The 26,426-nt window shown below is 45.5% G+C and overlaps 1 protein-coding gene across 1 annotated transcript in view; it reads left to right on the top strand.

Annotated features, from left to right (window-relative positions):
• Positions 1-26,426, top strand: part of AP1AR (adaptor related protein complex 1 associated regulatory protein) — a 132,975-nt gene that overhangs the window by 35,573 nt on the left and 70,976 nt on the right. The window contains exon 5 of the mRNA XM_033955577.1: positions 22,486-22,582. Coding sequence (XP_033811468.1) covers positions 22,486-22,582 — 97 coding nt within the window. The remainder of the gene's footprint in view (positions 1-22,485; positions 22,583-26,426) is intronic.

Genomic DNA, 26,426 nt, shown 5'->3' on the forward strand with positions numbered 1-26,426 from the left:
ATCAGCACTTGAAGCCACCTAGCTAGCCATCCTGCTTTTATATGTTTTGAATTTAGGGGCCGTCCCCTGCGCAGCTGCTCACAACCCTGCTTTATTCAGAAACTTGAACGCAGGCTGTTTGGTACTTTCCCAGCTCGGCCGGGATTAATTGTGGACCAGCTGCGTGGTCTTCCCTCCGTTGTGGTGCGGTTTTCTGGGGGTTGAAGTTCATTTTGACTGGCAGTGAGCAGACCAGATTTGTTCAGACCTCACAGTACACCGGCTGTTCATGGCGTCTGCTTTCCAGCATTTTTCCACCTCATTTCAAGAGTTAAAACTGGAAGTCCCACCATCTTCCTCTTCTTTGTGCTCAGTTATGAGCAGTTCTGTGGTTCCAACTGTGTTTTTTCCCTTGCATCTGGACATCACTAAGCTGGTTACTGACCACTAGGTGTCACCAGAGGAATCCCTTCTAGTTGCTAAAACTATGGCTAAGCTGTATCCAATGGTGCCAGATTTATAGCAGCTGTTTGTTCAGCCGAAAGTGGATTCAATGGTGGCGCAGGTCAATAAATGAACCTCCCTGCCTAGTAAAGGAGGAGTTATGTTAAAGGATACTCGAGTTTTGACCCTAGGAATTAAGGTAGCAGTTGCCTCTTCCTTTATAACATGTGCTTGTCACATTCACCTGTCTCAATCCTCAGACCCGATAGACGGTGAAGTTCCTCAAATGCTCCTCTCTGGTGTGCACTATATTGTGGGTGCTCTGTATGATCTTATCAGAATTATGAGCAAGGTCTCGCCCTAAGCTATCTCCACCCAATGGATGCTCTGGATTAGACAGTAGGCAGGAGATGCTACCTCTAAAGCAGTGGTCTCAAACTCGTGGCCCGGGGGCCACATGCGGCCCGCCAGGTAATATTTTGAGGTCGTCGGTATGTTTATCATAATCACAAAAGTAAAATAAAACAGTTTCTTGATGATATGTCTCTTTAGCTATAAATGACAATATTATTATTAAGGCTTAGCCAAAAGGAAAGATTATAAACTATAAAGAGTTTTACTTCATGCAAAATTGTCATTTCTTTAATAAGACATTAACTATTTTTTCTGAGGCCCTCCAAGTACCTACAAATTCAAAATGTGGCCCTGCAAAGGGTTTGAGTTTGAGACCACTGCTCTAAAGCTATGTTAAGCAGGCTTCCCTTTCCAGGGGCAGATGCTATTTGGTAAGGACCTAGAAGACCTAATGGCCAGTGTGAAAAACCATCACCCCAAGTCCTAACCGGACAGCAGACCCTGGACGGCTTGGAGTTTGGGATGGGGCAATTTTCCAGGATCCCAAAGATTTTGTATGTATTTGGGAGGCCAAACAATGCAAAGACCCTTTCAGGGATCACTTCATAGATTCAGCGGAGGCAGGAAACAGCAAGCTTTGAGCTTTCACTCCTCATCTGCCACTAAGAAAGCACAATGACACCAGGCCAGTGGCCGAGCTTCCCCAGATAGAGAGCAGACTGTCAGCCTTTTGGTTGGTATGGTTTCTGATTGGTGCAGACCGCTGGGTTCTAGATGTAATCTGGGTGGGGTACAAAATAGAGTTCCGTACTGCTTCCCTCCCTTCCCCCCCCCCCCGGGCCGGATCGCTTTGTAACTTCTCCAGCCGGCCTCAAAGTTCGGCCTACAGTAAAAAGGCTACTGGCTCTTTGGGACATAGAGCTGGTCCCAGATGCAGACTTAGACTTCGGACAGACACTCCATATACTTCATCATGCCAAAGAAAGGCTCAGACCACTGCATACTGAATCTAGACCTCAAGTCATTCAGTGCATCTATGAAGGTACTGCACTTTTGCATACAGACCATTTGGTCGGTTATAGCATCAGTGCCACAAGGGGAATGTCTTGCCTCCCTCAGTCTAATAGTGGTCATAAGAATAGCCTTACTGGGTCAGATCAATGGTCCATCAAGCTCAGTAGCCTGTTCTCATGGTGGCCAGTCCAGGTCACTAGTACCTGGCCAAAACTCAGAGTAGCAACATTCCATGTTACCGATCCAGGGCAAGCAGAGGCTTCCCCTATTTTTTAATAACAGACTATGGACTTTTCCTCCAGGAATTTGTCCAAACCTTTCTTAAAATCAGCTACGCTATCCGCTTTTACCACACCCTCTGGCAATGTGTTCCAAATCTTAACTATTCTCTTGAGTGGAAAAATATTTTCTTCTATTGGTTTTAAAAGTATCTTTCTGCAGTTTCATTGATTGTCCCCTAGTCCGTTATTTTTGATGGAGTGAAAAATTGATCCACTTGTACCTGTTCTACTCCACTCAGGATTTTGTAGATTTCAATCATATCTCCCCTCAGCCTTCTCTTTTCCAAGCTGAAGAACCCTAACCTTTTTAGTCTTTCCTCATATGAGAGGAGTTCCATCCCCTTTATCATATTAGTCACTCTTCTTTGAACCTTTTCTAGCGCCATTATATCTTTCTTGAGATGAGGAGGCCAGAATTGAACGCAATACTCCAGGTGAGGTCGCACTATGGAGCGATACAGAGGCTGAATAATATCTTTAGTCTTGTTAACCATCCCTTTTTAAATAATTCCTAGCATCTTGTTTACTTTTTCGCCGCTGCCGCACATTAGGTGGAAGATTTCATCCTATTGTCTACAATGACACCTAGATCCCTTTCTTGGGTGCTAATCCCCAAGGTGGACCCTAGCATCTGGTAACTGTGATTTGGGTTATTCTTCCCAATATGCATCACTTTGCATATGTCCACATTAAATTTCATCTGTCACTTGGACGCCCAGTCTTCCAATTTCCTAAGGTCTGCCTGCAATGTTTCACAATCTGCATGCATTTTAACAACTTTGAACAGTTTAGTGTCATCTGCAAATTTAATCATCTCACTCGTTGTTCCAATTTCCAGATCATTTAAATATAAGTACAGACCCCTGTGGCACTCCACTGTTTACTCTCCTCCATTAAGAAAAATTCCCATTTAACCCTACCCTCTGTTTTCTATCCGATAACCAATTCCTAATCCACAACTGAACTTTGCTTCTTATCCCATGTTTTTTATTTTCTCAGGAGCCGCTTATGAGGACCTTTGTCAAAAGCTTTCTGAAAATCTAGATACATTATATCAACCGGCTCACCTTTATCCACATGTGTTTTCACACCTGCAAAGAAGTCAAGCAAATTGGTGAGGCAAAATCTCCCTCGGCTGAACCCATGCTGACTCTGTCTCATTAAATCGTTTCAAGTTTTATTAAAATTTGATATACCGCCAAATCAGAATACAAGGCGGTTTACAAAGATAAAATAGGGTAACTTATATTAACATATAATCAAAAAGACAAAAGACAAATAATAAAAGACAATAATAAATCACAAACAGGAGTGAAATGGTAGGAAAAGGGCAGAACTACAATATTTAAAGAGAAAGGAAGGAGCAGGAAGGACAAAGGGAAGGTAATACAAAAACAGCTGATAATAATGCGAGATTAAAATGCCTCTAAAAACCACATTTGAAAGAACACCCTTACAAGGACGATTATAATCCAAAGGCATCTTGCCAAAATGTTTTAAAATTAATCTTGAAGATCTCCCCTGGAACCCTTCACATTTCCATTTTCCCAGCCCACAGGAGGTACTTGAGATTTCATGTACTGGAGCAGCATTTCCAGTTCTCCATGCTCCCCTTCAGCCTGACCACGGCACCTCACATCTTTACCAAGGTGATGGTCGTAGTAGTAGCACACCTTGCAAAGCTGGGATTCAGGTGCATCCATATTTGGATGATTGGCTCATCCAAGGAGGAAGGCAAGTTGACGGTTTCGAGAGTAGTGCAACAGCTCCAGGACTTGGGCTGGATAGTGTGGTATGTAGCCTATGCCTGCTAGGTCTGTCCCCAGAGCAATGCACAGTTCAAGAGCAGACACTACACAAACAGCCCCATTTAAACCCCAAACTGACAGGTTGGATGACTTTCCTTCTTTGACCTATAGAGGGAGCGGGGGAGCAGAGTTGAAGATTGCCCATCCTCCACACAGCCCTAGGTTAGTTCCTAGGAAATCCTTTTCACCTGAGGGTTTGGGGCATGGCTGCAGACTTAACACAGAGAGCTGAGCTGTTAGAGAGACAGAAACAGAAGGAGAAGCAGCAGTTAGAGGACTGACAGCAGCGCTCAGGGTTGAGAGCTCTGAATGGCTGTGAGCATGTGGAAAGCATGGACCTGACTGAGGCTGGGGTGGAACTGCCTCTCTGCATGCCTGAAGATCCTCAGGACATGGAGCTGGAACTAGAGCCATATGCTGAGCTACAGAATGGAGCCCTGCCCATGGAAGTTTGCTGTTTTAGAGGCAAGTAGTTGAAACTACCTAAGTGAGTAACTGGAGCCTTGCTTATCTAAGTTACTTCAAGGTTTGCTTGTTGGTAACCCTGAAGGAGCTGGGGTGTTTGGAGGCACCCGAGGAGAACTGTGAAGGACTCATTTTGAATTTAGAGTTTTTTTCTGTTTCCCCTGGGTGGGGGAAGGGCTATCCAAGTCCCAGGCAATGGGGTTTGCCCCGCGTTTTCTGTGGTGGGATTGAGGGCCTATTATTGGCAGAGTTATTACTAAGCGGAGCACACTACCTGGAGAGCACGTCAGCTGCTGGGAGGGTCAGTGCCGTAGCACTGACTCAGACTGAAGATATCAGCACAAGAGACTGTTTTTGCTTTGAAGCTTTACAAGTTATTGGACTATTAATTGGCTAGAGAGCCAGCCACAGCTTTGGGAAAGATTTGCCTTATGTGTTTGGACTTGTATCTAACTAACGTTCACCCAGAGACTGTTTTTAACTGCATATTTTGAGGGTTTTTGGGACTATTCTTGATAATTGAACATCCTGACAAGTTTGTGTTTTTCTTTTGAAGCTGAGTACTGTGGAAGCAAGCAAAGCTAGCTTGAGTATTTTTCATTTGAAGAATAAACCCAGTTATTTCCTGAAGATTACTTACCTGGTGTGGTGGTGTTCCCTTCTGATGACATTTCTTTTTTTCTTCCTTGTGCTGCCCACAGCGGCTCACAAGAGTTTTCCCTTACCACCGGTGTCCTAGGACCCATTACCCTAAGGCTTCCGGTGACAATAGTCCTACAAGAAGAGTCAGTTGGAACTGATTCAGTGCCTGGATTACCTGGGAGTCATGTTCAACACAGTCTTGGGCCAAGTGTTTCTTCCAGAGCCATGTAGACTAAAGCTCTAGAAGCAGATTTCAGAGCTGCTCCAGAGATCGGCTCCCATGACATGACATTATCTATAGGTCCTGGGATTGATTGGTGGTAACTGTAGAGGTGGTTTCTTGGGCCAGAGAGCACATGAGACCTCTCTAAGACTCTCTCCTCTATCCCTGGACTCCTCAGTTAGACTCGCTATAACAACCACTCCCCTGGCTACCTACAGCGAAGAGCAGCATATGGTGGTGTCTGAGGTCAGCTGCACTTTCCAGGGGCATGCCTCTTCGTATCTCCTCCTGGAAGATACTAATGACCGATGCCAGCCTTTACAGTTGGGGGTCACTGCAACGGACACCCAGTCCAGGGTTGTTGGACTCCAGCTCAGCAGTGGTGGTCCATAAATTGCCTGGAACTCATAGCCATTCATCTAGTACTTCAGGCACTAATGAAGTCTCTGGAAGGCAAGGCAGTTAGTCTTCTCAAACAATGAGACAACAGTAGCATATGTCAACAAGCAAGGAGGCACCAGAAGTGCTCTGTTGCGCCTAGAAGCTCAACTCCTCTTCTGGTGGGCAGAGGTTCACTTGCAAGCTCTCTTGGCTGCGCACATAGCAGGAGTGGAAAACATGCAGGCCAACTTTCTCAGTTGGCAGAGTCTTGGCCAGGGGGAATAGTAACTGCCTCCTCAGGCATTCATCGCCATAGTTCAGTGGTGGGGGGCCTCCACAGATGGATCATGTGGCCTCGGCGGTGAACACCAAGATGACTCATTTTTACAGCCAAAGATCTGAGCTCAGAATCAAAGGGGTTGGACATGGTCCAACCGTGGCTAGAGAATGTTTCGCCCGAGGCCCATGCTCAATCGAGTCATTCCATCCCAGCTTGGTAGTCCCAGTGGCGCCCTGTTTGCCTCACAGACCATGGAATACAGACCTAGTCCGTCTCCAGAGGGACAAAGGCTTCTGTTTGCCAGTCCAAGTGGATCTTCTCATTTAGGAATCAGTTCCTGTCGAGAATCCAGAACACTTTGGATTTATGGCATGGCTCTTGAGCGGGCAGCTCTGACAAGCAAGGGTTATTTAGACGTGTTCATTATCACATTACTCGGAGCTAAGAAGTCGACCATGGTGGCAGCCTATGCTAAGGCCTGGAATTCCTTTCAGTGCTGGTGTGCTGTGAAGGATGTAGAGCTCTGGCAAGCTCTCATTTTGGTGGTCCTGGATTTCTTACAGGAGAGACTTCAGAAGGTGATCTCGATAGGTTCTCTGAAAGTTTCAATAGTAGGCCTTTCCTGTTTCCAAGCTCTGAAGGAAAGAGGTTTCTTGGCCTCTCATCCAGAAGTCGCCTGGTTCATCAAAGGGGCTCTTCAGTTACACCCTCTGGTGTGTTCCCCTTAACATCATGTTGCAAAGTCTCAATACTACTCCATAAGAGCCCTTACAAGAGGCCTCCATTTTGGATCCTACAGTCATCAAGACAGTGTTCCTAGTGGCGATTATGTCGACAAGACAAGTTTTTGAATTACAAGTTCTTTCCTGCAGAGAGGATCACAAAAGCAGGTTCCGTCCTTCTTACTAAAAGTAGTCTTGGCCTTCCATGTCAATCAGGAAGTCCTTTTGCCTGCTTTCCACCCTTTGGGGGTCTGAGAACAAGAATAGAGTGTTGCATTTGCTGGATGTCAAGTGACCAATGAGTTTCGGGTTTCGGATCACCTTTTTGTTCTGACCAGTCATGCCAAGAAAGAGAGGCTGGCATCTAGAGCCTCGATTTCCAAATGGATTAAAACAGCTATTTCTTCCGCATATGTGGGCTGTGGTAAACAGTCAGCAATCTCAGTGGAAGCACACTCCATTTGAGGGAATGCTGCCTCTTCAGTGGAGATTAAAATGCTGTCTCGCCTGATGAGATTTGTAGCGATTTGGTTTATCCTTCATACATTTACCAGGTTTCTATAGGGTGGATGTAGCAGCCAGGAAAGACACTGCTTTCGGGTCCTCCATTTAGAAGACTGGCTCAGCAGGTCTGCCCTAGACTCTGGGAACTGCTTTGGTGCGTCCCTAGTGTTCAGGACTACTAGACACATTGCATTAGAAAGAAAGATTAGGTTCTTATTTCGGAAAGCTTCTTTATTATAGAGATGTCTAGTAGTCCTGAAACCCCACCCGATGTATGGGCTTTGGCTTCCTTCTGCCTTAGGATCGGTCTGGATTTGAAGAATTTTTGGTCTCCCACAGAACTGAGAGGAAAAAAAGATACATAGGAAAATCCTCATAACTATACTGTCTGGCGCAAGTCTCTGCTTGATAGAAGATCATTCGGGCAGTTATGAGCTGTAGACATAATTAGTGCTGATTGCACAAGTTTGGAAGTTATAACTTTATTTACTATGTATGTTACAGAACAAAATTTATAGCGTCGGGGAATTTTCCCCGTTTTTCTTCCTTACAATTATGTCTTTTATTACAGCGCTACTTGATTGCTTTTGTACAAACTGAGGGGGCAGGAGCAGTTCCCTGGGAAGAAGGTGGAGTTGAAAACATGATTGACAGTTTTCTGCAAGCAACTTGCTAGTTCAGATGCAAGACCCTAGCGTTCAATACCACTAGACCACTAGACAAGAAAGATTATCCCAGGACAAGCAGGCAGCATATTCTCACGTGTGGGCAATGGCATAATAAAGGGGGGGGGGTGTTCCTCCTCAGGTGCCATGTTGGTAGGGGCACTAGCACCCCTCCTTCCCTCCACTCTCCTGACTCTTCCCACTCCTCCCCTTGCCATACGCGTGCTCCTCTTCCCTGTACCTCTAGTTGTTCACTGCCACGAGCAACAAGAACTTGATAAGAATAGCCAATGGTCCATCAAGCCCAGTATCCCATTCTCACAGTAGCCAATCCAGGCCACTAGTACTGGCCAAAACCCAAGGAGTAACAATATTCCATACTACCGATCCAGGGCAAGCAATAGCTTCCCCCATGTCTTTCTCAATAAAAGACTATGGACTTTTCCTCCATGAATTTGTCCAAACCTTCCTTAAAACCAGCTACGCTATCCACTCTTACCACAACCTCTGGCAATGCATTTCAGAGCTTAACTATTCTCTGAGTGAAAAAAAATTTCCTCCTATTGGTTTTAAAAGTATTTCCCTGTAACTTCATTGAGTGTCCCCTAGTGTTTGTAAATTTTGACAGAGTGAAAAATCGATCCACTTGTACCCGTTCTACTCCACTCAGGATTTTGTAGACTTCATTCATATCTCCCCTTAGCCGTCTCTTTTCCAAGCTGAAGAGCCGTAACTGTTTAAATCTTTCCTCATATGAGAGGAGTTCCATCCCCTTTATCATCTTGGTCGCTCTTCTTTGAACCTTTTCTAGCGCCACTATATCTTTCTTGAGATAAAGAGACCAGAATTGAATGCAATACTCCAGGTGAGGTCGCACCATGGAGCGATACAGAGGCGTTATAATATCTTTAGTCTTATTAACCATCCCTTTTAAAATAATTCCTAGCATCCTGTTTGATTTTTTTGGCCGCTGCCACACATTTGGTGGAAGGTTTCATCGTATTATCTACGATGACACCCAGATCCTTTTCTTGGGCACTAATCCCCAAGGTAGACCATAGTATCCGGTAACTATGATTCAGGTTATTCTTCCCAATGTGCATCACTTTGCATTTATCCATATTAAATTTCAGTTGCCATTTGGACGCCCAGTCTTCTAATTTCCTAAGTTCTGCCTGCAATTTTTCACAATCCGCATGCATTTTAACAACTTTGAACAGTTTAGTGTCATCTGCAAATTTAATCATCTCACTCGTCGTTCCAATTTCCAGATCATTTAAAAATAAATTAAATAGCACCGGTCCCAGTACAGACCCCTGTGGCACTCCACTGTTTACTCTCTTCCATTAAGAAAAATTCCCATTTAACCCTACCCTCTGTTTTCTATCTGATAACCAATTCCACCTATCCCATGACACTTTAATTTTCTCAAGATCTTCTCGTGAGGAACTTTATCAAAAGCTTTCTGAAAATCCCCACTGCGGACTCGGGTCTCTTTCCAACTATTCTGTAAGCACCTGAAAACCAGTCTTTTCACAAAAACGTAATGCTCTCCTCCCCCCCCCCCTATACTCAATCCACCAAACTCAATATGCTATTCTTTTCCTTTATTAAGCTCTTGTAAACCATGCCGAGCTCTATATTCATGGAGAGGATGCAGTATATAAACTTAAGGTTTAGTTTAGATACACTATATCAACCAGCTCACCTTTATCCACATATGTATTCACACCTTCAAAGAAATCAAACAAATTTGGAAGGCAAGATCTCCCTCAGCTGAACCCATGATGACTTCAGCATGCTCCTCAGGACTGCATCATCTCTCCCACTAACATCATTTCTGGGTGTCACGCATGGGAAGTGACATCGGAGGAAAAGCCGACAGCGTCACGAGGAGCACATTGAAGTTCTTGTTGCTTGCGGCAGTGAATAACTAGAGGTACAGGGGAAGGGAAGGGGGCAATAGTGATAAGGGGGATCAGGGATGGGGCGGGGGGCTGGAGATGAGGGTAGGGTAGGGACGACATCGTTCTGGTGCCTCTCGCCCTCTGTGTGTGGGTGATGTTATCCTGGCATGGAACCTGGCATGGGCCATCTAAAGTGAACTGTCACTTTAAGAAATTAAAAGACCGCCCATACCTCATTTGTGCGGTTGCCTTTCCACCTGCTGCTATTTTGCGGTACAATCAGTTCTTTGCTTTCCGTGGAGCAGAGAAGCCATAATTTAGGTTTCTTTTCACAAACTTTCCATTTAAGCGTGTATTGTATGTGTTTTTAACATACATATTTTACACATGTTTATTTTTTGCATGTATTATTTGCATATGTTCTGTGCCTTCTGGTATTTTATTTACCAACTAGTGTTTAAGCCCGTTAGATTAACGGGTGCTAGAATAGATGTGTGTGTCTATTTTTCTTTCTTTCTCTCTCTCCCCTTGACCGCTGTCTGTCTGTCTATGTTTATTTGTTTTTCTCTCCTTGGACACTGGCTGTCTCTCCTTGGACGCTGGCTGAATGTCTTCCTTTCTGTCTGTCTCACTGGCCCCCTGTGTGTCATTCTTTGTGTATGTGTCCTTGTATCATTGCCCCACCCCCCAGAGCAAAGTTGTCTGCCCCCAGCATACCCCTTCCCCTCCCCCTGACTGTCTCTCCATGGCCCCCTTCTGTCTTCCCCTTCTCCCCCCCCCCCCCCTACGAGCAAAGCTGTCTGGCCCCCAGCAAACCTCTCCAACAAAAGCATCCCCCTGTACCTGCAGCATCGGCACGACACCCTTCAGCCAATCGTGAGTGCTCAGAGCGCGAGAGGGAGCGGGGCCTGCAACTTCTTCAGCGTCGGTGAGGAAGGAGAGGTTGGCCCAACTCAGGGGCTTTGTGGACAGTCTTCTGCGGCTCGAAGCCCTCCTCCCAGCAGCCACTTCCAGCAGCACTCCGTACTGCCGCCCTCCGTACTTCCTCCCGCCGCCCAGAGTAGATGTCTGTATGTTTTTTTGGGTTTTTTTTATTTGTCTCTCTCTCCTTGGACGCTGTCTGTCTGTCATTCTTTGTGTGTCTCCCTGGTCCTCTGTCTGACCATCTTTCTTTCTGTCTGTCTCCCTGGCCCCCCCTGCTTGTCAAAACAGCCCCCTTTCCCTCTCCCCCTGTTCTGCAATGCCTACCTGCTCCGTGGCCCCCTTCTGTTCCTCCCCCACCTGATTGCTGTCTGCCCCCAGCACATCCTTCCCCCCAAAGCAGCCCCTTTCCCTCTCCCCCTATTCTGCAATGCTTACCTGCTCCATGGTCCCTTTCTGTTCCCCCCCCCCCATGATTGCTGTCTGCACTCATCACAACCCTCCCACCAAAACAGCCCCCTTTCCTGTCTGCTCCATGCCCTTCTTTTTCCTCTTCCCCTCCCTGCATTCATGGTTTCTTCCACCGCTGCCACTCCTATTTAAAGCGGCCTGCTGATGTTCGCGGCCGGCTGTAGCGAACCTCGCAGGCCGCTGTCTACCTCAGTAGCATGTTCCCTCTGACGCGATCGCGTCAGAGGGAACGTGCTACCATGTGGAGAGCGGCCTGAGAGGTTCGCTACAGCCGGCCGCGAACCTCAGCAGGCCGCTTTGAACATGAGCGGTAGCGGCTGTTGCGAGAGGATGGGGGGGAGAGTCGTTGACGTGCAGGCCGCTGTGAACAGGAGCGGCGGCAGGACCATGAGGCGGGAGTGAGTTGTTCGGCTTTCCCTATCTGGGGAAACCGCCGTGGTGAGGAGAGCCGGGAGTGAGTTTTTCGACTTCCCCTATTTGTGGAAACCGCCGTGCCGAACTGAGCTGCGCTTCGGGAGTGAGTTGTTAGACTTCCCCTATCTGGGGAAACCGCCGTGACGAACTGAGCTGCGCGTGGGGCCGTAGTAAGCGCGGGGCATGCTGCACTCTTGGCGGCCACGGACATACGGATCATGGAAGCACGCCGATAAGAATGCGCATGCACCGCCTACGGTTTTATTATATAGATATTATGGAAGAGAGTGCTGTTTCCCTTCAGGCCTTGGCCTACTAGTCTTCCCACTCCTTTCTGTGGAATCTCATGTCAGCAGTTTTTATCTTGGGATCATTGACCTCTTGATAAGTTTTAGATTTGTGGGTCGGTTTTGAAACTGCATCAATGATGGCCAATTCTGACGCTGAGGCTCCTCTCCACAGCCCTACACCCAGGGCCATCGACTTTAATGTCCAGCTCTACCTCATCTACTTTGGTGCTGCCGCCATCGGGAGAACTGTGTAAGAAAGCTAAGAAACACAAGCACTGTTCCCCTGCCAGTTCTGCTGCATCACAAGCATCTTCTCCATTGAAAAGATGACAGATGGATACCTCTGTACTTGTGCATTCTGTGCCATCTACTGTACAGGTGCACGTTCCAGTATCTGTGCAGCAATAAGTGCGACATCAAATATGTAATACAGCCAGATTTTAGCAACATGGCAAGTAAGAATAAATCTCCAGTCATCAAATATTTTGAACATTATTATATCCTGACTCACCACCTCCCTCCGCCCCCTTTCAGCCCCTACCCTATATTCTAGCCGAGGAAAGGTAGAAGTCATCTTCATGCCTCCAACAAACAAGTAATCCAGGGACCTGGGTTCATATAGTCCCCAAATCATATATAATATCTGTATGTGTTAAGTAGCAAGAAACTTTTTACCAACAATGCAAAAGCACAATGGTATACAATCAGTACATGAAACCACAAAAAAATTCCCATAACAACCCCCCCACCCCATCCCATGAACCCCCAACAAAACCAGGCACAGAACTCAAAACTGCAGTCAAAATTAAGAACATAAAAAGAAGTGGCCAAAAAAAAAAAATTGCAAATGTAAACTGCAGAAAATATTAGAGAGAGAAGCAAAGGGGAACCAAGCAGAACTCAGGGGATCCCCCCTCCATACAGAAAATTATCTGAAGAACTTATAAAGATCCCACACCACCCACTAACGGGATACCTCCCCCAACCTGTTCAAAACCTTTCTCCGGGATCTAGGTGAAAGTAACTGCAAATTGGGCTCCCAAATTAATTTTTTTTTTAAATTATTTTTATAAGTCATCCGAGTGTCTTGGGCCTCCCAAGTTATCAGTTGAAAAATGCTCACCTGCCAAGCCCAGTAAGAGGGCATATGTGAAATGGTCCAGACTTGTAGTGTAGTTTTTAAGCCCAATAAAGTAAGCTTTCTAACCCAAAGCATGGGCCCTCTCCCCTTAACCACCTGACCCAAACAAATCCAGTAATAACACCTCAGGGAAAAATGTCGCTACCAGGCCCAAGACCCGTCTCATATTTGCACTCTCTTCCAAAAGGAGCATACACTTGAACAAGTCCAGAAAGCATGAACAAAGGTGGCACTTTCCAAAGAGCATTTTAAACACAAAATATTGAACAAGTAGACTGTCAGACTTTAAATTTCTTAAAGTGACAGTTCCCTTTAGATGGTCCATGCCGGGTTCCGTGGATGACATCACCCACACATGAAAATATCTGCCTGCTGTCCTTGGATAACACCTGTTACAGGTAAGTAGCTGTGCTTTATACCGAGGTAAAAATCTAATCTTTCTATTGAATAGATCAACAAGTTAGATTGCACTAGCTTAAAATAACTTTTTTTTTCTGGAGACTGACTGCTGCATGCTAGCCTGCTTGTTTTGACTTTTTGAATAGCCAAAGAAATTGATTAAAGGAATTCAGAAATAAAGTTCTTCAAATAGCTCTCTTAAGCCACCTGTTTTCTACCTTTGAAGTTTTTAGATGTTACAGTATATGTAATCCGCTATGGAATCTACAGTATAAATGATACAAGAATTTCAATTGCATAATCCAGAAAGAAGCTCTGGCTGCTATGGTGTTTATAGTTTAGTTCCAATTTGATGTACTGCTATTAGATATGTCCAGCATCACAGCAGCATCAAATTGTAAGTAAAGAACATAAGAATTGCCGCTGCTGGGTCAGACCCGTGGTCTATCGTGCCCAGCAGTCCGCTCACGTGGCGGCCCTCTGGTCAAAGATCAGTGCCCTAACTGAGACTAGCTCTTCCTGCGTACATTCTGGTTCAGCAGTAACTTGTCTAACTTTTTCTTAAGTCCCTGGAGGGTGTTTTCCCCTATGATAGACTCCGGAAGAGTGTTCCAGTTTTCTACCACTCTCTGAGTGAAGAAGAATTTCCTTATCTTCGTACGGAATCTATTTTACCTTGGAGAGGGTGAACAATTTTCCCTTATCTACTAAGTCTATTCCTTCAGTACCTTGAATGTTTCGATCATGTCCCCTCTCAATCTCCTCTGTTCGAGGGAGAAGAGGCCCAGTTTCTCTAATCTTTCGCTGTACTGCAACTCCTCCAGCCCCTTAACCATCTTAGTCACTCTTCTCTGGACCCTTTCGAGTAGTACCGTGTCCTTCTTCATGTACGGTGACCAGTGCTAGACGCAGTACTCCAGGTGAGGGCACACCATGGCCCGGTACAGCGGCATGATAACCCTCTCCGATCTGTTCGTGATCCCTTTCTTTATCATTCCTAAACTGCAAATACCATAGACACCATAGCAACCAGAGTTTTTTTCTGGATTATGCAAGCAGCAGTAGTTTACATAAAATCTACAAAATAGATAAAGAAGGTGAAAGGTTCATTTTATTTATAGCAGAAATCAAAGTATAGAGCCAAGATTGTTCAAAATAAGCCAGTACCAATTGTCATTCTCCATCCATTTCACTAAACTAAACTAAACCTTAAGTTTATATACCGCATCATCTCCATGGATGTGGAGCTCGGCACGGTTTGCAAGAACTTAAAATAGAGGAAGAGAAGGAAAAAAAAGGTTTACATGAACTTATATATAGAAGAGAAGAGTAAGGGGGGATAGAATTACATTTTAGTGAAAAGCCAGGTTTAGGTTAAAGGCTACCTAATAATAGGTAGGTCTTCAATTTCGTTTTAAACATTGAATAACTTAATTTGGATCATAAATATTGGGGGAATATGGTTCCAAAGTGTAGGACCTACAACACTAAAAATAAAATCATGAATTGGTTGCAGATGTATATAACGAAAAGAAGGTAGAGTAAGTTCTGATATCAAAAGAATTGTCTTGATGTTTTCATACCCATGTACCGTATTTTCACGTAGATAACGCGCACCCGTGTAAAACACGCACACGGGTATAGCGCGCAAAAAAACACAAATTTATGTACAGAAATTTTTATATACCGCGCATACCCGTATACCGCGCATGCTGCCTGACTCTCCTTTCGCCCGCCCCGACTCTCCTCTGGCCACCCCGACTCTCCTCTGGCCACCCCGACTCTCCTTTCGCCCGCCCCGATTCTCCTCTCCCCCTTGAAGTCCTGTCCCCACCCTGAAAGCCTGATGCCCCCCCGACGTCCGATTCACACACCCCCCCCCCCCGCAGGACCGCTCACACCCCCACCCCGAAGGACCGCTCGCACGCACCCGCACCCCCACCCCGAAGGACCGCTCGCACGCACTACCACCCGCACCCCCACCCTGAAGGACCGCTGGAACCCCCACAGCCTCCCGACCCCTCCCATCATGTAGAAGCTCCTACCAGTGTCCTGCTGCTTCCTCTTGGCGGTCCCGACTCCCCGACACGATCGGGGCAAAAGGGAGTTCAAGCCCTCTTGCCCCAGCCAACCGCGGCACCCCCGACACGATCGGGGCAAGAAGGAGCTCAAGCCCTCTTGCCCCCCGACTCCCCGACATGATCGGGGCAAAAGGGAGGCCAAGCCCTCTTGCCCCGCCGACTCCCCGACAATATCGGGCCAGGAGGGAGCCCAAGTCCTCCTGGCCCTGGCAACCCCCCCCCCTCCCGCTAGTTGTTCGGGCCAGGAGGGAGCCCAAACCCTCCTGGCCACGGCGACCCCCTACCCTCACCCCGCACTACATTACGGGCAGGAGGGATCCCAGGCCCTCCTGCCCTTGATGCAACCCCCCCCCCCCCCAACGACCGCCCCCCCCCAAGAACCTCCGACCGCCCCCCCAGCCGACCCGCGACCCCCCTGGCCGACCCTCATGACACCCCCACCCCCCTTCCCCGTACCTTTGTTTAGTTGGCCGGACAGACGGGAGCTAAACCCGCCTGTCCGGCAGGCAGCCAACGATGGAATGAGGCCGGATTGGCCCATCCGTCCCAAAGCCCCGCCTACTGGTGGTGCCTAAGGCGCCTTGGCCAATCAGAATAGGCCCGGGAGCCTTAGGTCCCTCCTGGGGGCGGGGCCTTGGGCACATGGTCGGGATGGGCCTCAGGCCCCGCCCCCAGGTGGGACCTAAGGCTCCCGGGCCTATTCTGATTGGCCCAGGCGCCTTAGGCCCCACCAGTAGGCGGAGCTTTGTGACGGATGGGCCAATCCAGCCTCATTCCGTCGTTGGCTGCCTGCCGGACAGGCGAGTTTGACTCCCGTCTGTCCGGCCAACTACACAAAGGTACGGGGAAGGGGGGTGGGGGTGTCGTGGGGGTTGGCCAGGGGGGTCGCAGGTCGGCTGGGGGGGCGGTCGGAGATTCTTGGAGGGGGCGGTCGTTGCTTCGAGGGCAGGAGGGCCTGGGATCCCTCCTGCCCGTAATGTAGTGCGGGGTGGGGGTAGGGGGTCGCCGTGGCCAGAAGGGTTTGGGCTCCCTCCTGGCCCGAACAACTAGTGGGGGGGGGGTCGCCAGGGCCAGGAGGACTTGGGCTCCCTCCTGGCCCGATATTGTCGGGGAGCTGGGGAGTCGGCGGGGCAAGAGGGCTTGGGCTCCCTTTTGCCCCGATCGTGTCGGGGAGTCGGGGGGGCAAGAGGGCTTGAGCACCCTCTTGCCCCGATCGTGTCGGGGGTGCCGCGGTTGGCTGGGGCAAGAGGGCTTGAGCTCCCTCTTGCCCTGATCGTGTCGGGTGTCGGGACCGCCAAGAGGAAGCAGCAGGACACCGGTAGGAGCTTCTACATGATGGGGGGGTCGGGAGGCTGTGGGAGTGCGAGCAGTCCTTCAGGGTGCGGGTGGGAGTGCGTGCGTGCGGTCTTTCGGGGTGGGGGTGCGGGTGCGTGCGAGCGGTCCTTCGGGGTGGGGGTGCGAGCGGTCCTGCGGGGGGGGGGGGGTGAATCGGACGTCGGGAGGGGAACTATGTAAAAAAAATTTTGTACAACGCGCTCACGCATATAACGCGCAAGGGTATGCGCGGTACGTAAAAACCACGTATAATGCGCGCGTTATATGCGAGAAAATATGGTAATTCTTAGTGTTTTGTACCCCCATCCCTGAATTTCAAATTAACCAGATACAAGGAGTGGGAGTTTGGAGGCATGGGATACAGATTAACTGAATTTCAACACTTTCCAGCTAAACATTATCGTATATTATTCTGCTTATAGCATTCCTAATGTTATGTGGATAACTTCCACTGATTTTTCAGTGTCTGATTTAACCTAACTGCTGCTCAATAGTCAATTATGCAGATAACACTATGTAACTTTTTTTTTTTTGTTCCTGGGTAATAAGTGTTCTTAATTGCCTATGCTACAAAAGTATAGAAAATATCTATTATTCCCCTCAATCTTTGCTTTTTTGACCAGGACATTGAAATTTACCTTTTTTGCATAACATTTCAGATTGGTTTCAAACTTTACCTTTTATTAACATGTAAAAATCCGGCAGATGCATTTTGCTATGTATGCGGCCAATTTATCAAGACAAAAGGGGGAAGGTACTCCATAGAAGCATCTACTAAGATGTGGGATGCCTGCAGGCATATTTTGGCATACATGTGAGCACTGCCAAAAATCTCTGGAAGGTAAGACAATTTTTGATCTCTCACTAGGATGGTGGAATTTTCTGCTATAAAATATTTTAGAACGTTTAATTTTCTAAAATATTTAAATTTAAAAATTGTCAAATGTTATTTAAAAATATATATGAAATATGTTGCAAGAATCTCATACACATTAGTCATAGTCAATTTATTCTTTTTATTTCTGCAATTTCATTTTGTTCTTCTACAGGATGGTACAGAGGGGAAAAGAAAGCCATGAAGTTTGCTATCCCAAGAATTTGGCAGGAACCCCCTGACCATTTAAGCAACTACAATTCCCAGTGCCAAAAGCACGAGTCCTGAACCTGTGGGTAGTGCATCTTCATCTGTGAGGGATGCACAAGGTATCATCTTAATTTAAAACTCTACCTCCTTGCATCACTGGACAACGCCCTCACTCCTCAGTTTTTTCCTGCTGCAAACGAGGAGAAAGTGTCTTTTTATCTGCTCTGCTTAATATTTATTATTTTTGGAATTCATCAAAGTTTTTTCAAGGTTTTGGCTGCTTTAGAGCTCCCTAATAGTCCTAGGTTTGCTCTGCCTGGGAAAAGCTACAGACTTGGGGTTCTGAAGTCTCTCACTGGGCAGGCCACTCTTGCTGCAGGGCACCTTTCTGGCCAGCCTGCTCTAGCACTTGGCCCCTTGGCATCTTTTCACTTGGTTTTGTTCGAAGCACATGAGTGCAGGCTGTGTTCACCTCCACCCCACCCCCAACATACATATAGAAGAAGCGTGGGGAGACTAGAGGGGTAGAGTGTTTCAGGCTGGTTCAGCCTGTGTAAAAGGTAGCCTGAAGAGACAAGCCCCTGGATAAGCTGCTTGCTTGTCTGAGGCAGAAAAAGATTTTCTTTATTCCAGCTACAGCTCGGAGAGCGCGAAAGTCAGAAGGCCTTGAGCATGCGCAGATGCTGAAGGCCCAGGCAACAGGAAGGATCTTCGTGCATCAGCACATCCTGGGGCTGCGTGTCGGTGCCAGATGGGGTAAGGCTTCTGTTTTGGCTGGCAGGGGATGCTGGTGCGAGCGGGGGGGAGGGGGGGAGCAACACTGGTGGCCTCAGGGGGGGACGACGACGAATCAAGTGAGTTTCCCTTACTTCCTATGGGGAAACTCACTTTGATATACAAGCAATTTGGTTTACGAGCATGCTTCTGGAACAAATTATGCTCGTAAACCAAGGTTCCACTGTACTGTCATTTCAAGCAGCTTCTTGGAATACTGATTTTCATCAGTTATTCTTTACATCTACATCATATCAAAATTTTAGGAAACTATTAGACTTATTTATTTAGAAAATTTTTGAAAGATTGAAAATGTATTTTATTCTGTGTTGTAGCACTATTTTACTTTTGTTAAACCACACAGATCTGAAGGGTAATACAGTATACAAATGTTATGTTATACAGGTTTTCTCTTGACAAAGTCAGAGCCGAACAAGTGTTAGCTCTGGTTGTGCTCAGGTAGGTTGGTTGTTTTCGTTCTGCCTTCTTGAAGCTATGTTGCATTTGTTAATGAGCTGTGTTTTATTGCAGAGCATATCAAAAGTACCTGTTTTGAAAGTTTCCCTGTGCCCCTTCTTGTTTTTCTCCCCTTTCAGGGGTTATCTCTGCTTTGATACAAATGGAAGAGAGAGGGGCAATGCCCGGAGATGCAGGGAGGCGGAGTTGAAAATGTAAGATGATACCTTCTGCATCTCTTATGGATGAAGATGCACTACCCACAGGTTCAGGACTCAAGTGCTTTTCTACTGGAAAGAAGATTATCGCGGTAAGAGCCTAATCTTCCGTTCTGCATGGTGGACCCTTCAAAGGTCGAACTGGAAAGCATGCATCTTCAATCACATATTCTTCATCCATTGCCCTGGTGCACATTGCCTGATACCTGAGCTCCCCATACCCACTCCCCCAGAGAGAGAGGGCAGCAGTTTTCAGATGAGAGCAACAAGTCAGAAAGTGAGGGAGACATTGTAGACCAGTTTACAATATCAGTGGAGCAACTGATGAGTGAAATCCATACTATCCAAACCAAAAAGACCTCATTGACTTGATCGGAGATCAGTGCTGAGCTTTGGATACCTAGGCTCAAGCAGTGGAACTTGTTGGATGAAAGTAGTCAAATCACAAATCAGAGGAAACGTCACCAAGCTTTTTCCACTTTCACCCACCAAGATGGGCTCTGCTTCTGCCACAATGTGACCAGTCTGTTTGAGGCAATTAGATTCATCTGTAACTCAAAAACGTAGCATTTCTTCATTTACAGCTCATTCATGAGCATCAAAGCTATGTTGCTCCATAATGGGAACAAGTACCCGTCTCTTCCACTGGCTCACTCAGAGCACCTCAAAAAGGATTACAACAGCATCAAGATCTTACTTGGCACCTTGAATATGATTATGGCTGGGAGGTCATCAGAGACTTCGAAATAGTGACATTCATAATGAATTGCCAAGGAGGTTTTACAAAGTTTCCCTGCTATCTCTGCCTTTTGGGACAACAGGGACACAAAGGCATACTACCAAAGGCGGGATGACCATCAGACTGAGTTCTCTGTGGGGAGAAACAACGTCAAACAGGAACTAGAAGGTGTTGATGCCACCACTGCACAATAAATTGAGCCTAATGAAACAATTTGTCAGAGCTCAAGATAAGGAATCGTCAGCCTTCAAGTACTTTCAAGACATCTTCCCTAATCTGTCTGAGGCAAAGGTCAAAGCTGGTCTTCATCGGACCACAGATAAGAAAATCCCGGGGTGCATGAAATTTCCTAATAAGCTAACTAGGAAGGAGAAAGCAACTTGGAACAGCTTTGTTGCAGTGGTTCGGGTCCTCCTGGGCAATCACAAGGCCGAAAACTATGTGGAGTTGGTTGAGAATCTGGTGAAGAATTACAGTAAAATGGCCTGAAGGATGTCTCTCAAAGTCCATGTCATTGATGCTCTTCTTGAGACATTCAAGGAGAACATGGGAGCATACTCAGAAGAGAAAGGTGAGTGCTTCCACCAGAATATACTAGACTTCGGACACTGCTAACAAGAGCAATATAATGAGAACATAATAGGAGACTACATCTGGGAGCTGATTGATGAAAACGACTTACAATATAATCACAAATCTAAAAAAACTACTCGGCTCTAAATAGTCTGTGGTCATCTTTTGTATAACTTCAATATAAATACATGTTAATTGTGATTCATATGTTTCTTTTTATGACTTTTTAAGAATGAAATTATGAAAATTCAGCATTTTCATGTTTTAAATAAGTAAATTGCAAAATTTGACTATCTTGGTCACAAAAGCAAAGTTTTTTTTAATTTTTTTTTATTCATTGGTTACAAATTATATAACAAACTCAGAAATATCCAATTACAACCATCAACATAAACATTACAAAAAGGAAAAATAAAATCATTCAGCGATCTAGCCCACATTACTGACTACAATTATCTTTTCTTTAGCAGAATAAATGTTGTATAAGGAAAACACATTTTAACTGCTAAGCAGGCAGAATGTGGCATCTATACATTTCTTCAGTTATCTTCCCTAGTAGGAAAATAAACCCCCCCAGTTCTAGACAGTATCCTAGAATTAAAAATATTAATTCTAGGATACTGTCTGAACTGGTTTATTTTTTAGAAAACCTTCTAGCTGGACTGAATCTAAGAAGACATATTTATCACTTACATATGAGATAAGGCATTTACACGGAAATTTTAAGAAGAAGTTGTACCCACCGCTAAGGCCTTAGGGCCTGAGTGGCAGGAGCTCTTCATTTCAGTCTGCTTAGAGACATCAGGAAAAATAAGACTTGGTTGGCCACAAAACAGAGCTTGTTTTTTTGTAAAATATAATTTCAAAATAGTTTTTCTCTAGCTCCGTTTTGAAAACTACCAAACGTGTAGCACGTTTTGTAATTGTGTCTTTAGATGACTCAAGAAACTGAGAGAGATCTAAATTATCTGGGGAAAGTAATTTATCAATTTCCACCTCAACTCCCTCTTCTCTAGAAGCTCTCGGAACATAATAGAGGTTATCAGGTTGAAAAGTATCCACATCAGAGTATTGCAAAATCTCCCTCATATACATTCTTACTAGCTCCAAAGGGGATAGAAAGTGCATGATAGGAAAATTTAAGAAGCGAAGATTCCTAACTCAAATATAGTTCTCCATCCTTTCTATTTTAGCATGAAACAATACACTCTTTAATATTAGATAGAGCCGTACTCTGTAGGTTACCCACAGACTTATCCAATTTATCTAATTTATTTCCTAGCTCTATTATTTGATTTTCATGCTCATTCATTTTAACTGCAGTATCTGAGGCGAACTGACATAATTTCAAAACTGTGTTTTGCAAAGGAGACTCAATTCTATTAACAGGAAGAATATCAAGGGTTGACTCCGTAACCATCTGGACAGGAGTCAGTCCTTTAGTCTTCACCACATTTGTTTGCTCCAAAACATTAAGTCCAGTTGTATCACAAATTTGTGAGGAAGAGGCTACATCCTCAAAGTTGGAGGGTATCTCTCTACTCTTCCAACAGAAATTAACGGCTGGGGAGGTGGTGAAGGGCCTCCTGAGGAAAGGGAAGCTGACTGCATACTTAAGTTACCTGTTTTTCTGTCCTTGGTGAAGAAGAGCCCAAAAGATAGTGATCCAGCAAAGTTTTATGGAAATAGTATAAATATTTTTATACTTTCTAGGCATGAACACTAGGAAATTACATTTACTGCCCAGGAACAAAAATTATGTTTACATAGTGTAATTTTAGTGCTCAGTTGCCTGCTGAATATTGGTTCTGATATAGATATGTTAGTTTACTCAAAGTAGCCTCTACTTTCTCTTCAGTAACATCTGATCGATTGCATATTTTGGGACAGCAAATTCTGTTCTCTTCCCTCTCTGTCCAGACCTCTCAGTGAGGAAGAAATTGCAGCTCTGAATGCAAGACATTACAATTCTATTGCAGAAAAACAGAAAGCTTGTGATGTTAAACTTCAGACTGAGGTAAATGATATTTTCTCAGTTCATTTTATGTGGTTTTCATTGTATATTTTATGTTTATATTTTGAAATAATTTTAGAAATTCTGGGCTCCTTTTACGAAGATGCGCATGGTAGAGGTTTCTACCATGGCCCAGTGAGGTAAAGCTCCAATGATCATAGGAATTCTATGATCGTTGGAACATTTACTGCAGCTTTGTAAAATCCAGCAACTATTTTTAAAAATTCACAGCTGACTTAAACAATTTTTGCTAGCAGTCCTGTATAGTTTTATAATTTAACTCGGTGTTAGTTCAAGTTATCTAGTTTAGGTCTAAGGCAATGTTTTAGCAGAAAGATATATGCAGTTTTCTTAATTGGGTTAATTTAACATTTTACATTGAAATATGCAAGCTTAGATGCCCTTGCTTTGTAAAACCTCCCAACATATTTCCTTTTATTCAGATTTTTAAATCAGCCTCTGCTCTAAACTACTTTAGCAAAATGTCAAAAATGTATGTTCACGCTGCCTTATTTAAATATGTGCAAAGGCAATCTTGTGACCAGACTCCATTCCTTTTATCTTGCTGCACTGTATGCCTGGAATAAACTTCCCAAGTTCCGTTTCTGGCAAAATTCAAATCTAGGCTGAAGGTCAACCTTTTTGAGGCTCCTTTTAACTCTTATTCACTGAGGACTTTCTTAAGAGATCAGACTCCACAGATGACCTTTGAGGGGAGAAATGCTGGCCTAGTGCCTAACCCTCAGTAAGCCTGGTTCCAAGAGAGAAATTGTAGAGGCTCAGCATTAAAGATGGTTTTCACAGCAACCTGTCTGCCACTGCCCACCCACCCCTAGGCTCAAATTACTCTTATACTACTATTAAATTACCCTTCACATTTCTTCAACTGATCTTAACAAGGACAATCTGCACAAACCTGAAACACCTAACCCCCAAACCCTCTCACCAGATCTGGAAACTCACCCTTTTCCCCACACCTGAAGAGGTACTGAGAGAGGATCTGTTCTGCTAAGGAGAAAAAAAAATACATGCATTGGAATATCTTGCTTCTGATATACAAACTTGGGAAAGGTAAACTTGAGATTCAGTAGGTTATATCATTGTAGTTCTCCTTTTTAGCTAAGCAAAATCATTTAGGCAATAGTGTAGCCTCTAGAGTCTCTGTTAGGGATTAGTGTTAAGTTGCATAAGGACCGCATCTCTCCGCTCCCACGGCCTAAAAGTCTTCCCTTACCTGGATGACTGGTTGATCAAGGTTGTATCCTCTCAGGAAGTGGTCGAAGCAACATCTCAGACCATCTCTTTTCTTCAAGTACTAGGATTCGAAGTCAACTTTCCCAAGTCGCATCTCATTCCGACTGAATGTCTTCAATTCATTGGAGCTATCCTAGACACCACTCTCATGAGAGCGTTTCTCCCTCCAGATCGCCTTCAAGCTCTCATCCGTTTTTGTCAGCAACTGCTTCCTCTTCAATCCATCACTGCAAGACACATGATGGTTCTTCTGGGCCACATGGCTTCCATTGTACATGTGACGTCACTCCTAAGTGGACCCTTGCCTCTCAGTGGTCTCAGGCGATGGATCACCTCTTACAGTATATATCTGTAACATCATCTCTTCTACAGTCGCTTCAATGGTGGATGACATCCTCAAATCAATCCAGAGGTCTCCTACTTCATTTACCCCCTCATCACAAGGTCATCACGATGGATGCATCCCCTTATGCTTGGGGGGCACACATAGACAATCCTCAGACTCAGGGTCTTTGGTTTGCCAGGGAGCTGAAATTTCACATCAATTTCCTGGAACTCAGAGCAATGTATTATACCCTCAAAGCCTTTCATCATCTTTTCTGCCCCCCAAGTCCTCCTCCTTTGCATGGACAATCAAGTAGCAATATACTGCATAAACAAGCAAGGAGGTACGGGCTCTCTCTTGTTATGTCAGGAGGCCCAGAAAATCTGGACTTGGGCAACAGCTCGCAACCTGTTCTTGAAGGCTGTCTATATTCAAGGGGAGAAGAATTCCCCAGCAGACAACCTCAGCAGAATTCTTCAAACTCACGGATGGACTCTCAACTCTGCAGCTCTCCAGTCCATCTTTGCTCAATGGGGCATTCTACAAGTGGACTTGTTTGCGGCTCTATACGATCACCAGTTGCCCCAGTTTTCCTCCAGACTTTACTCTCCTCTCCGTCTGGAAGCCGATGCTTTTCTCCTGGATTGGACGGGCCTGTTTCTTTATGCATTCCCTCCAATTCCTCTCATGTTGAGGACTCTGTTCAAACTCATACAAGAACCGGCCACCATGATTCTCATTGCTCCTTGGTGGCCCAGGCAGCATTGGTTCTCCCTTCTACTTCAGTTCAGCTCCAGGGAGCCTATACCTGTTCCAGGTTTTCCTACTCTGCTTACTCAGCATCAGGAATCGCTTCTACATCTCAGCATCAGGAATCACTTCTACATCCCAATCTGCATCGTTTAATCTGACAGCTTGGTTTCTCTCAGGTTGAATCCATCTGACTTACATCTCTCCCAGCCTGTTCGACATATTCTTGATGCCTCCGGGAAACCCAACAATGTTATCAACAAAAGTGGACTAGGTTTTCTTCCTGGTGTTTTCTTCATCATCATGATCCCATTTCCTTGTCAGTGGAATTGGTCTTAGATTATCTACTCCATTTATCTGACTCTAGCCTCAAGTCTACATCTATCAGAGTCCATCTCGGTGCTATTACTGCTTTTCACATGCCAGATGAGGGAAAGCCTCTTACTGCTCATCCTTTGGTCTCCAGATTCATGAAAGGACTTTTCAATGTTAAACCACCTCTCAAGCCTCTGCCTGTCGTCTGGGACCTTAATGTGGTTCTTTCCAGTTTGATGAAGCCTCCATTTGAACCAATGGCCACAGCTCATCTCAAGTTTCTCACCTGGAAAGTGGTCTTTCTTATTGCTCTCACCTCTGCCAGGAGGATCAGTGAATTACAAGCCTTCATAGTTTTTCACCATGATAAAATGGTTCTAAACACGCATCTTAGGTTTCTACCGAAAGTTGTCGCAGAGTTTCATCTCAATCAGTTGATTGTTCTGCCAGTGGTTTTTTTCCTAAGCCTCATTCTCATGCTGGAGAAACCGCTTTGCACACTCTGGACTGTAAACGTGCTTTGGCCTATTACATCAACCGGACAAAGCCTCATAGAACATCTCCCCAACTGTTAATCTCATTTGATCCAAACAAGTTGGGGCATCCTGTTTCCAAGAGAACGATTTCCAACTGACTGGCTTGCCTGTATCTCGCTCTGTTATGCTCAGACTGGATTGGCACTGGAGAGTCGTGTCAACAGCCCACAAAATTAGAGCTATGGCAGCTTCTGTTGCTTTCCTCAGATCTACTCCCATTGAGGAAATCTGTAAAGCTGCCACCTGGTCCTCAGTTCATACATTTACTTCTCACTATTGTCTGGAGTCCTTCTCCAGATGGGATGGGCACTTCGGCCAATCTGTATTACAAAATTTATTTTCCTAAAAGCCAGCACTCCACCATCCCATTCTAGTTAGCTTGGAGATCACCCATCAGTGAAAATATGCTGCCTGCTTGTCCTGGGATAAAGCACAGAACTTTACTTACCGTTACAGGTGTTATCCAGGGACAGCAGGCAGATATTCTCACAACCCACCCACCTCCCTGAGTTGACTTCTTAGCTGGCTTATCTTAACTGAAGGGACCGTGCGCCTATGTTGGGCGGGAAGGCACTCGCATATGCGCAGTGTGGGCTATCGCAAACTTTCTAAAGACTTAAAGTGGTGATGCACTTTAAAGTGGTTCGTACTGGGGCTCCGTCGATGA

This window comes from Geotrypetes seraphini, chromosome 1, assembly GCF_902459505.1.
Source record: "Geotrypetes seraphini chromosome 1, aGeoSer1.1, whole genome shotgun sequence".
In the NCBI taxonomy this organism is placed as follows: Eukaryota; Metazoa; Chordata; class Amphibia; order Gymnophiona; family Dermophiidae; genus Geotrypetes; species Geotrypetes seraphini.